Below are 13,188 nucleotides of genomic sequence, written 5' to 3'. Positions count from 1 at the left end.
TGCGAAACTGTACATCACAAAGTTGGAAAAGAGGAAGTTGTGAGCGAACAACAAATTAAATAAACAAGAATAAAAAGAATAAGAATATCCTGACTGTTTCATCAGTCTCACAATTATAAAGAAAGTGATACAGACAGGCTCCTGGCTCCACCCCTTTATCAGGATTCCTGCCCAAATTTAATGAGTTTCAGGAAAAATCTGTTTTTAGTTTTCTGGTGTTATTCTGCTGAAAACAAAAGACCAACATATTTATTTAATATAGAATCATAAAATCACGATACCTAATAATTCATTATCCATGTAATAACCACATTAATATCATGTATAAGACACTAGATGAGTCTGTTGTATTACCACAGCCTCAAGGGCTCATAACCAAGACGTCCAACATAGTTCAGAGGGTAACAGCAAAATAATCTATTTATTGCAGAAAAGAGAACAACTTCAACAACAGGCCAGCAAAATGGACAAAAGAAGGAAAACCCAACACACCAACCCACAAAGGGTCGTACGATCTGAGAATCTTCTTTCAACCTAAACCAACATCAGAACTAAAGCTGACAGAAATAAAGCTGCGAAAACTGGACGACTGGACCCATCAGAAAAGAAAAAGAAAAGAAACAACACAACAATGCTCTTGCTCTAAAGGTCATGCTGTACAAACTGCTGCTGCTGAAACAGGGGATGGAAAGAGAGATACTTCCTGTTCCCTCCGAAATACTTTCAACCAATCACAGTGCACCTGAGGATAGAAGAAAACAGGAAACCATGAGTAGAAAGGAAATGTACAGGTGTTTTCCTCTTTATTTAAAAGCATGGTCTTTTAGTTTGAGAGCTGGACTTGCACGTTCAGATTTCGTGGTGTTTTTACTCAACACTCTGCGCTTGCACTCACACAGCTCCTGCTGGTGCTAAGATTTGTTCTGCTTGTGCTCAAACTCTGCGCTTGCACTCAGATATTTTGTTGCTTGTACAGATTTCCTGTATTTAATAACTACACATTATGGTTTCTGTAAGACTCGCTTGTACGGATGTACTCTGAAGTCGTCCATCTTGGTTCTGTTTGTCCCAGTGGCTCTGACCTGATGCTTCACACCAGGTCTTCCTGCTCCACTGTGTCTTCTGTCTGTGCTGCAGCAGCAACGTTCTCATACTCAGGACAGTTGTGTGACTGATGGGGGAGAGATGAGAAAATATTAATCCTCACTGGACTTTATTCATGAAACATGCAAATAATCACAGTTCATTCAAAACAGTTTGAACGTAGTTGCGCCCCCTGTCCATTCGTTTGTTCATCAGCAGGATTACACAAAAACTGATAAACTGAGTTCAACAAAACTTGGTGGAAGGATGGGACACGGGCCAAGAAAGAAGTGTCAACGCAATATAAGATCCCCCATTGGTTTGTGAGCTGCCATTTTGAAGTCTACATTTTTGACATGTTGTCCGTTGTCATCTTGGTTTTTTGAAACCAGAAGTAACCATATTTGGAGGAAAGGGGGTGGAGCCTGACTCAGGGACCAAGGACCTTGCCCGCCCACCTAAACCTGTGACCTGCAACCAGTACTAGCTGTCAATCACACAGTATCCATGCCCCAATGCCTGCAGTGCTTTATGGTCTATTTGACTCTAAATGGGTCATTCACTTAACTTTCTAGACCCAGAGTCTACGTCCATTTTAATATACGGTCAATGGAAAGAACCTTTTACATTTTGGGGCAGATTCAGACAAAGTAGCTGATCCAAGAAATGTTTTATCTCTTTCTCTAACATGGTGAGATGAAAACAGTGATATGGAGTCATTATTTTGGCCTCACTGTCTCTCACCTCTATCACCTCCACAGCTTCATTCACTTCTGATTTCAAGCTCAGAGTTTTCTTCATCCTGGATCGAAAACAACAACAAACACAACATTTGACAAAATGAACTTCATAACACTGAAATTAGTGTTTGAAGACATGTGAAGAAGACAGTAAAAGAGCAGAGGGTGAACTGATGGATTTATATTGTTTTACCTCGTCCACAGAGTCCAGACCAGCACTGGAACCAGCACGACCACCAGAGTCAGCCTGATGATATTCATGATTATCACTGACTTCCCTGGACAACAGACTGGAGACATTAGCAGTGTGGTTAGACTGATGACTCAGTTTGCCAGGTGATGCTGTTGGTCAGTCAGTATTGTTCATCCACATTATTGTAGCTTCATGAGGAGGAGTAAACTCACACACTGTAGGAGAAGGGAAACGCTCCTGTCCTTCTATAGCACAGTGATAGCTGTCTTCAGCATTAAAGTGTCGGAGGTGAAAGTATTTTTTTCGTCCAACAGGTTTATTGTTATTGTACCAAACGTAGGAAAGATGATCAGGGAGCTGACACCTGCTGTGACAGGTCAGCTCTGTCCAGGTAGAAGATGGATTGGCTGTTGATCTCCTCACATGTACCTGGAGCTGAGGGTCTGTGAACAAACACGTGATTTTATTTCAACATACACACTAACATTTCAAACTGACTCTCATGTAAATGTTACCTGTGACAGACAGAGTGACTCCAGCTGAACCAGTTAAACTCCCAGTAGGTTGGTTTGTTGTGAACCTGAACTTGTACACAGCTGAGTCGCTCTCTCTCAGGTTAGAGATTCTCAGAGTGCACTTGTTGTTTCCACAGAGATTCTCCACACGACCTGAATACTCCGGATCAGTCTTTAGATCAACGTGAATCCCATTACTCTCTTTAATGAACCAGAAAGTTTCCTGAACTGTAGTTTCAAGGTAATTCCACCTGGATGGGTATGTGTAGGTATAGGTAATGTCCACTGTTGATCCTCTGAAGGCACAGATCTCAGTAGAAGTGCAACTCACATCCCAGCCCCTCTGACTCACCACTGTAACACAGAGAACATCAGAGAATCAGAAGATAAACTTATACATTTATAAAACTAACTATTTTCTCTGGTGAATCACCAGTCGGCAGGTTTTCATTTTAAGATGATGACGATGCCAAGATGAGGAAACTTTCAGTTCACATAAAACACAGAGAAGTTCCCTTTAGACTTCAGAGTGAGGGAGAAACACACTGTTGGAGGTGAGGAACATGAGGGACCTTGTATAAGTTGCTCTTATAATGGAGCAAACTGGACAATATGGAGGAAATGATCCGTGTCTTTTATGCAGAGTCGACCAAAGATGGACGACACGTCTCCGCTTCCTCCCACTCTCCAGAAATGAAGCCAAAACATTCTGGATACCAACGCTGCCATCTTTCACATTTGGAACCACAGTCTGCACAGTAGTTATCCGGAGATGGAGCCACAGTATCAAGGTCCCGCCCATACATGAGCTTGACCAATCCTGAGTCAGCCTCAGTTATCAATCATGAAGTTTACTCTAATTTTCATATCATAAAATAACTAATTAAAACCAGATTTATGAGAAACATGAACAATAGAGTGTGATAAGAACCTAAAATGACACCAAAATCTTTGAGAAAAAGTTATTTGACTTTTTAGATTGGTCCATGTCCTTCCCACTAACATGGAGGAGACAGGATATATGTTCTATGCTGCAGCCACCAGGGGGCGATCACAATGCTTTGGCTTCACTTCTAGGGAGCAGTTATGTCTTCAATCTATATTTACACAAGCAGAATACTAGTACTAGTACTACACTAGTTTGTCAGTACTGACAGTAGTATCCCTAGAGTTCAATGTGTCCATGCAGAAAAAAGTATTTAAAGACACATGAAGTTATGGTACAATGCATTATCTCAAATACTCCAGCAGATGGTGCTGTTAGTGAAATACTGTAGATTAAACTCACACATTGACGGAGAGCGGAAATCCTCGAGTCCTTTAACAGCACAGGAAACTCTGTCTGTACGAAGAAAAAAACCTGAATAAGATTCTCCTTCATTCCTCTTCTGTTGATTCTTGTACCAGACGTAGTTCAGATGATCAGGAAGACGACAACTGCTCTGACACCTGAACTCTGCCCAGTAATTAGAGGCCTGCATCCCTGATCTGCTCACCTGCACATGCAAATCTGTGTGTGAGAATAAGGAATTCATTTTAGTCCAAACTGACAACACACACATGCATATAAAAGTGCACAGACACACTCAAGTGAACCAAACAAGATGTAGGAAATAAATGAATGAATGTTCAGATGTAAATGTTACCTGTGACAGACAGAGTGACTCCAGCTGAACCAGTTAAACTCCCAGTAGGTTGGTTTGTTGTGAACCTGAACTTGTACACAGCTGAGTCGCTCTCTCTCAGGTTAGAGATTCTCAGAGTGCACGTGTTGTTTCCACAGAGATTCTCCACACGACCTGAATACTCCGGATCAGTCCTTAGATCAACGTGAATCCCATTACTCTCTTTAATGAACCAGAAAGTTTCCTGAACTGTAGTATATCATGGTTATTAACTGTGGATGGGTATGTGTAGGTACAGTTAATGTCCACTGTTGATCCTCTGACGGCACAGATCTCAGTAGAAGTGTAACTCACATCCTAGCCATTCTCACACTGTACCACTGTAACACAGAGAATCAGATTCATAACCACACCAGAGAACACTTAGTTTACTTTTTACTTTCTGTAGAAAAGAAACACATTTCCATGAGCAGCATTCCATAGCATTTCAACTAATGACTCCACACACTGATGACAAGTCCTGGATCGAGAGGAGAGGATGTCAGTCATGATTATAACAATAATAATAATAATAATAATAATAATAATAATAATAATAATAAAAACATGTTTCAGCCTCTGTAATAGTATGAGCTCTTGACGATAGAAACTTCTAAACAAAGATACAAAATAATACTGATGATAATTCCTTCATATATTTTCTTTCTGCATCACTTTACAGGTGGTGATCTGAAAATGAATGAATGGCTCATTTATATTTTTACTTTCTTTCTCAAACTCACTTCAGGTGAATCAGAAGTCTGATTGTAAAATAGAGTGACAACATGAATGTAGAGGTACAGTACCTGTCACAGTGAGAAGAAGGACAACAAATCCACTGGCTGCTGCAGTTACACTCATAGTAGCTGCTGCTCTCGTCTGTGACTTCAAACAAGAAAAACGTCCACAGATAAATAATGTGCACAAGATGAAACTCAGTAACATCACAGACACGTCTACCTACAACACAGAAGAGTCTGAGAATAAAGACAGATTCTGTAAGAGAAAGATAAATTTAAACTGTTAAACACATCCACCTTCCTTCCTCTTTCCACTGAACTGCATGCTGAGCCCGATGGTGAAAGATTAATCTTATAACAATTAAGTAACTTGTGGTTTGTACAAACTTTGATGTCTTCATTTTACAGAGTGTAAGGAATAACTTCAGTGGCTGTTCCCATGCTGTGTACCTGCTTCCCTGTGTCCACCTTTTGGCAGCGGAGAAAACCAACCTGCACGCACAATGCTGCTGTATATCAGGAGTAGAACACGCCATGAACATTCCTTGTTAACCGAAGACATCCACAATCATCCCCCTCTTCTTCACGTCATAAGTGTAGAGATGAAAATGTTCCCGTGTGGAGCTGCTCACCCTGTTGCTCTGACAAATCGAACAGCGCTGTATTCAGCCTCCTCCTCGTCTTCCTCAGTTTCTCTCTGGGGTTGAACTCGACCTATGTTGGAGTAGAGGTCATCTGCTCGGTTCTGGGTGAAGCAGACGCTGGCGTAGTGGACCTCATGGTGCTGCTCTGCTGGTCGTGTGTGTGCCGCAGCTGAAATCTGGTCGTACAGTAAAACACGAGCTGGGATCAGGAATCTGTGTCTTACTCTTTAACTCTGTTGGGAACTGAGAGTTTCTCTTTGTTGTGGGCCTGATCCTACTCTGCTGGATCAAACTGTGATGGCAGCACTGATCTGGGAGCTTTCTGTTTTTCCCTGCTGTTCACCAGCTCATCTTCTTCACAGATGTCACCACCGTGAGACATTTACTTTACATCGACTCCTTAACTAGAATTACTGCTCTTCGGTTGTGCGGCTCCTACAGCCAGTGCAGTTTCAATATTCATAACTTCATTCCTTTGCTCATGTGAGACCATCGTGTCAAAAGAGAGAGAGAGAGAGAGAGAGAGAGAGAGAGAGAAAGGAAATTGTCTCTCGTATTTATGGAGCAGCTTCATTAGGTGAAGGCAGGTCCAGCTTTTGGCCTCGTTTCTCCCTGATTCAGCTGTGACGTGTCTGCCAACTGCACACACACACACACACACACACACACACACACACACACACACACACACACACACACACACACTCCACTCGTCGTCCAGCTCTTCAGGGATCATCCAGAAACCCGAGTGGACCAAGAGGAGCTCGACTCACCGGCCAAGATGTGACTCTGCATCCATCTCTGAATCCTTGACTCTCTGTTTTCTCTCTCTCTCTCTCTCTCTCTCTCTCTCTCTCTCTCTCTCTCTCTCCAAGATGTCACGTGTTTTTTGAACCAGGATTTTATTTTCAGCCTCCAGGAGGCCAGCAACTCAAAACGTTTCTCTAAATGACTGCAAGTTAAGATGCTGGTTCACTTACAAACAAATGTGTTAATTGAACAAATTCAGTGATTCATGTGTATGCGATGTAATTTGATTGGTCCAACACTTTGGTCGAGCTCCGTTTTTATACACCGGGAACGAGTGGAGATGTGTTTTCTATCTTTTTATTCGATCTACGGCTCATCCACGTGTAGAAGTGTATAGACACAAAATCCCTTTAAGTTCTATTTCCCTCCGGTATAAATGCTTTGATGGTAATTATCATTATCTCCATGTTTTCTCCACCATCCCTCCTTATTTCCAACAGCCTACAAGCCCGTGTCAAATCTTTCTTCTTTCTCTCTCTTCATTCATTTTCTTGCTCGTGTCCTCAAAACTGCGTGAAACCCTATAAAAACGTTGTGGAATTAATTATTTTACTCATTCCTTTTTATATATAATGTGTCACAGAGATGCTGAGCTATAATCTGCATCGCTGCAGATACTAATTAGCCAAAGCAAATATTTTAAATTAATCCACAGTAGCACAACACAGTTAATAATGCAGCTGATTTCTTTTAGATGAACTTTGTGGTTGGAGATGCCGCAGAGCTCCTGCTGCGTGTCATCAGGATTTGATTTCTTTCTCTCCTCCTCAAGGAGTTAGAGCCGGAAGTCTGTAATCAGTGAGAACAGCCGTAAATCCAGAGTCTCATTAGTTCAATTATTATCTGGACTGTGTGGATTTATCATCAGAAATTAAATCCTGGGGCTTTTTTTACTGTGGGTATTAAAAAATCTTAAATAACATCAAGTAACTGTTACATCACGGAGGAATTTTTGCTGCTCAGTGCAAATCCACCGGACGGGAATGAGATCAAAGTGTTTGGAAGAAAAAAACACTCAGTTCTACATTGGTGTGAGATGAAGTGAAACATGTTCAGGCTGATATTCAGCTGGGTTTGAATATTATGTATTGTGTTAGTCTCTATATTTTCTGCATTGTTATTGTGGTTATAAGTTCTGTTTGCTCTGGAAGGAATCATTTAAACTCTGAAGGTGCTTTAATTGTGCATTATGTGAAAAAAATAAAACATCTGGATCCGCCCCCTCATCTGGATTCACACCACATTTGAGTGGTTTCCTCTCCGACTCAAACTGCCTCCCTCCACCGAGTCTCATGTGAATCTGCCAAGTGGCTTTTGCACAATCCTGGTCCACTACGACTCATGTGTCCCACAGTCCCACAGACTCATTGGTCTGTGGCCCCCCCCCCAGCCAATTGTTAACAATGAGCCGCAGCTGAGTGCCCAGTCGGGTTCTGAGGCCCACAGTCATACATTTATCGTGCTGCAGCCTCCCAGTCGAGATGGTGCTGCTCATCAAGCCCAGTAGCCCAGAACAACACCACTCACACTGCTTTAGAAGAAAAGGCCAATGGAAGAAGAACTTTGTCTTCCTCAGCCAACGTGTACGGCTCCTCTTCATCATCCTGAGATGTTTGTTTTCCTTGAGTTTCTCGACATCGTCCTGCTCTACTCTCACATCAGAAGGCTGTCGGGTGAAAACTCTGGAGAGTGACACGGACGTCTGTTTTCTCATCCAGCCCCTCAGGGATAGTTTCAGGAAATCAGTTGAGTGCTTGTCTGAAAGCAGCATAAAAAATAATCAGCTATAAAAAAAACAATACTTAAAGAACAATGAGAAGAAGATTGAACAGCTCAGACTGCTCTTACATATGAATTGATTTTATCAGGGTCTTAACATAGTAATTCCTGCTCCTGCCACTTTGCTTTGATCGATTCCTTAAAGTACGTGTTATTCCGGTCCAGCGCAGGACAGAGGCCACGGTCACTGTCAGAGGAGAGACCTCATTACAGCTGTGTGTGGGTCTGTGTGGGTGCTTATTTCTGTGTGTGGTTGCGTGTGTGTGTGGGTGGGTGGATTGCGGAACAGCTGTTGTGTACAACCGACAGATTACAGAAGTGCAGTTCTCGAGAAGTTTGCCAAGAATTTCAGCTCACATCACTTCATGACAACACACACTCGGGCTCAGGTTGTTTTTACCCACAATCGCTTCAGGAAGCTCGTCAGTGACGTTAGTGATGGTGGAATAAGATCCATCTTTGATTTAAAGACGACACTTTGACTTGTGAGTGTCTAAACGTAAGCTCAACAGTTATTATAGAGGTCTTCTATCAGTCTAAACATGAATGAGTGGATAAAAGCTCTCAGTCGATTGCACGTGTAAAGTGCTGACTGGTACCAGCTCTTCAGGAGTCATTAATAATCACAGTAATATGTGAGTTCTGCTCTACTGACAGCAGGGGGGGGGGGGGGGGGGGGGGGTGGTGGTTCCTGTTTGTTTTCTACATTAATAAATGGACTCACTTTGAAAGAAAGATCGTGAGCACTTAATGATCGTCGCTGGAAGGTGTGGTTTGGTTTATGTGATTGGACGAATGGGACGATGATCAAGAGTGTGAAAAGCACCGGGAGTCAATGATTGGTTACTTGATTTGGTGATGGGATTCAGCTGTGGGAGGAGTGGGGGTGCAGTGGTCTCACAACAAGAAGGTTTCCCTGAGGTTTGTTCCATGTCTGTTTTCTCCAGTTTCTCCCTCTCAGATCGAGGACTAACCGTATATATGTGTTTTCAAATAGATCTTCTCTCGTCTTGACCACCACTCAAAGCTCAGGTCAAGTGGTCGACTCGTTTTGCCTCCTGAGCAAAAGCTGTGTTAGCCCTACGACACGATAATGACCTGTCCAGGCTCAGCCCGCCTCTCGCCCGCTGTCAGCTTGGATTCTACAAAATAATTCAACCATTCTGAGTAATGACCTCTGGATCCTTCCTGGACAAACCCATCCCAGGATTCATTGTATACTATACATTATGCATGACTTTGCACACCTGGAAGTAAACTGTCCCAGCTCTCTGATTATATATCGGCTGGGTAGGATCGTTTTCTCATCTGACTTCCACGTGCACATTGCTGTGGATGGTATATTTTTCTCACCAGGATTCTTTGGAGCTGTGTTTACATCCAGGACCGGGCGTCTGAGGACAGAGAAGTGAAAGCCCAGGATATCACCTCCTGCCTGGGCGACAGACACACACCGCCTGGGGGTCTGTTGACCCTCTCTGGGCCTGTGGCCACCGACGTGATGTGAGGGACGAGTGGCAACCGGCCAACGAGCCGAGACCTGCCCTGGAAAAACCGTTTAGCAGGTCTGCTGCACAAACGCCTCAGGGAGCCAGATGGCCTCATGCAGCAGGAGCATCTGCATGACCAACACTTTCACATTTTATGTCAGAGGTGTTTTGGTAGATTTGTGTAAGTGCTGCTGACAAGTGTGTGTTTTATCAGCTTAAAGTAACACAACCGGTTTATCTCTGGGTTAAGTAGAATAAATCATTTCTTCTGTTTCTGTTTTGCTCATAAAGTCATTTTTCTGACTCCTCCGACTGATTCTCTGGAGGATTCTGACACATTTCTCTCACAAACATTTATTCCATCCAGCGTGCAGATGGTCAACATGATTTTAAATCGAGTACGTAGCAAAGTCTTATACATTTTATGGCCAAGATCCATCAACATTGCTTATTTATATACTAGTGTGATTAAAAAGGAGTAAAAAAAAAATATGTAGTAGATTTTAAAAATGTCACAGTCTAAAAGGGAAGTTGTAAGTAGAGTAATAAGTGAAAAAAGTCATGAAGGTGTAAATGGAAAAAAGTATGGTAAAGCAAAAATATTACCATATTACTGCGTTTATATAGAAGTACAATATTAAATTGCCAAGTTAAACTGTTGAGTGAAAATGTGATTATTTTAATTTCACCATATTGGCCTGAGAGCGTACAGATCTATATCGGGGCAACAATACTCCCAGAATCACTTGAATTACAGAGCTTTTATTTTGAAAAGTAGTGAATTCCGGTCTAAGGGCAGTGTGGCCAAGGGGGTAGAGTGGGTGTTCTCCAACATGAAGGTTGCTGGTTCAATCCCCACTCTTCCCCATCTGCATGCCAAAGTGCCCTTGGCAAGATACTGAACCCCTAAATGGCCCCTCATAAATGTTGAGTGTACTAAAAATTCTAAGTTGCTTTGGACAAAAGTGTCAGCTAAATGACATGTAATGTAATAAAAGAATGTGTCGGTTGCTCAACAGACCTCAGAGATTAAGCTGACATGCAATGTATGAAAACATAAATCATTGAAACTTATAGATAAACCAAACACGTGAACACAAATTAAAAAAACATGGACTCTTAAAAGTGCAGATAAACCAGGTAGGATGAACACAAACTTTACTCTGCACACAAACAGCTGAACGAGTTTGAGGACGACTCTCTGATGACACAGAATAATTCTGAAGCGGCTTCTTGAAACCAGATCCTACTATGTTCAGTGAAGGAGAAAAGCTCGTCAAAATAATGTGAACCTTGGAAAAGTATTTCAAGAAGATCTGGACTCAGATCAGGATTAGTGACACATTTCACAGTTAAAAAAAAAAGAGCCAAACTTCCCGTGTCTTTAATCGTCTGCCTCCGAGTTCCTTCTCTCTAATTTGACAGTCTTTTCCGGTGGTTGATTTCTGTTCGGATTCACCATCACTCAGCGAGCGCTCTCGAGGCAGTTTTTTGTGCTCATTAGTTCCTTTAGGGAATCAAACCCGTGACCTGATCCTTACAGAATCGTCTCTTTGGCCTAATCCACCGATCCTTCCCTCAATTTAATCTGTCAATTTGTGTGCAGGTTTTGACAGCGACCCCATCTATCACAGCTTTAACGCGGATAGAAATAATAAATTGCGGCTCTTCCCTCCGTTTGGACGACATCGCTCCGCTCCGATATCGACTGGACGCCCTTAAAAAAGTTACAGAATTATATTTCATTCAAAACCAGACTTTAATCCCCGGTTCTCTAATCAGAGCTATTGATTTGTTTGCTGCCTGTCTCAGTTTAATTGAAATAACAAACAATGAGAGCCACTCAACATTCAGGCCATCAATCATTCATCTTTTCTCAGTGCCAGGCCACGACATTGATTTGATAAGTGGTGGAAAACATCACAAGCTGTTACAGAGGAACAACTTTGTATGATTTTAATAAGTAATGTGGGATATTCCTCAGGTTTGTTTGATTTATACGGTTTCATTTAGTAAATTTCCAGATGAAAAATAAACTCAGGTTATTGAATAAAATCACAAGTAGCTATGATTTTTGTATAATCTTTAATAATGTTGGGACCTACAGCCACAGAGAACCATAAAATGAGGACTGGTGGAACATTCCACTCCAGCCTAAAGTACGGGGGGGAGCAGGCTACAGTTGAAACTGTCAATGACCCCTGCTGTGTCTCTAGCCGCGCCTCAGATTTTGAACTCTGACCCTCCTATTGGCCTAAGACCCTTAACCCTGCTAGAAGGCGGGAGTTACCTCTAAGGTGCTATTTAAGGGCAAACACACCGAAAATATTTCTTTCCAGTTCCACTCACATTAGAGCTAGCATCTCCAGTTTAGTTCTCAGTGATTCACAGGACACAAAGGAAACAAACTTAACAGCTGTTTGATTTTTCATAAGTTTATTTTAAACTTATCTTTTCGTAGTTTCACTTTTAGTTTAAAGCTACTTTTTCTAATCCAGTTTAAGCTTAACTTATCCTTTTTTAGTACATCGTAAGCTTATTTTATCCTATTTTTACTTAAAGCTTTTAATCTGAATAGCGCGCGGCAGAAGCTCTCCCTCACTCGCTGGCCGAGAACAGAGACACTCTCCCCGCCATCCACGGACAATCCGGCGACGGTTGTTCCTTCCTGCAGACGGGCAAAGACCTTGCCAAGGAGAACGAGAAGCATTCTCTCCGAGACGGGCAAAGACCTTGCCAAGGAGAACGAGAAGAATCCTCTCCGATTCGGCCCAGCGCAATCTCGCCGTCGCCCCCAGCGGCTCCGCGATCAGCGGCCCGAGGCCAGGACATCATCCACTTCCTCCTTCCGGGATTCGCGCTACTCCGGTCGTGCACGAAACCCCGCGAAGCAACACGAAGTAAGAGACATATGTCTGGGCAGAGTCTAGTTTAATAATTAGCGTGTTTTTGTATATGATTGTACTTTTATAGAAAGACCGCCGTGTCGATCTTATTGTGAAAAGCGCGCGGTGACGATCCGGCGCTTCCTGTTTGATTCGTGTTTCCGTCAGGCCGATCTCACAGAAGACGTGCATCTGTTAAAAGACACCTCTTACGTAGCTGGATTGCCGGCCTCACTGTGTGATCGCCTCTGACGGCGTTTTTAAGATCATCTCCGATCTGTGTTACTATATGTTTCTCTCTTTCTCTCTATTGTATTCTCTCACATCCGCCGACATACACATCCTCGCCCACGCACCCACACATAGTCGCATTACATATAGTCATTCTGATATCAAGGAGGGCCTGAACGCACCTCGACGCCATTCGGCGCTAAAGCTAAGCTAAGACAAAGAATCCCTTTGTCCTCCCTCGACCTTTGTCCCACGTGTGTTTAAGTCGGCCATCTTTGACCATCTTGACTCTAAGTTACGTGGTCCTTCGACCATTGATTGCAATACACATCGAGGCCCGCCCTCCATTCGGACTCTAAATTCCTTAGGCGACTCCGCCATTTTGAGTTGTAGTCCTGGTGTATATTACATCAC

General features: G+C 42.7%; 2 protein-coding genes across 4 annotated transcripts in view; both read right to left on the bottom strand.

The window, feature by feature from the left end:
- Positions 1 to 5,241, bottom strand: part of LOC128436855 (sialoadhesin) — a 129,848-nt gene extending 124,607 nt beyond the window's left edge. For 2 of the 3 annotated variants that reach the window (XM_053418750.1, XM_053418751.1), the window contains exon 1: positions 3,820 to 4,164. In XM_053418750.1, the coding sequence (XP_053274725.1) occupies positions 3,820 to 4,093 (274 nt within the window). In that variant the 5' untranslated portion in view covers positions 4,094 to 4,164. The other variant, XM_053418753.1, reaches the window with a different exon arrangement.
- Positions 1 to 5,260, bottom strand: part of LOC128436856 (uncharacterized) — a 31,385-nt gene extending 26,125 nt beyond the window's left edge. The window contains exon 1 of the mRNA XM_053418754.1: positions 5,156 to 5,260. The gene's annotated coding sequence lies outside the window, so the exon portion shown is untranslated. The remainder of the gene's footprint in view (positions 1 to 5,155) is intronic.
- Positions 5,261 to 13,188: the final 7,928 nt, after the last annotated feature.

The sequence above is a fragment of the Pleuronectes platessa genome, chromosome 3 (genome assembly GCF_947347685.1).
Source record: "Pleuronectes platessa chromosome 3, fPlePla1.1, whole genome shotgun sequence".
Taxonomy (NCBI): domain Eukaryota; kingdom Metazoa; phylum Chordata; class Actinopteri; order Pleuronectiformes; family Pleuronectidae; genus Pleuronectes; species Pleuronectes platessa.
Note: the sequence above shows the minus strand (reverse complement) of the source record. Positions and strands in the feature narration are given on the sequence as shown.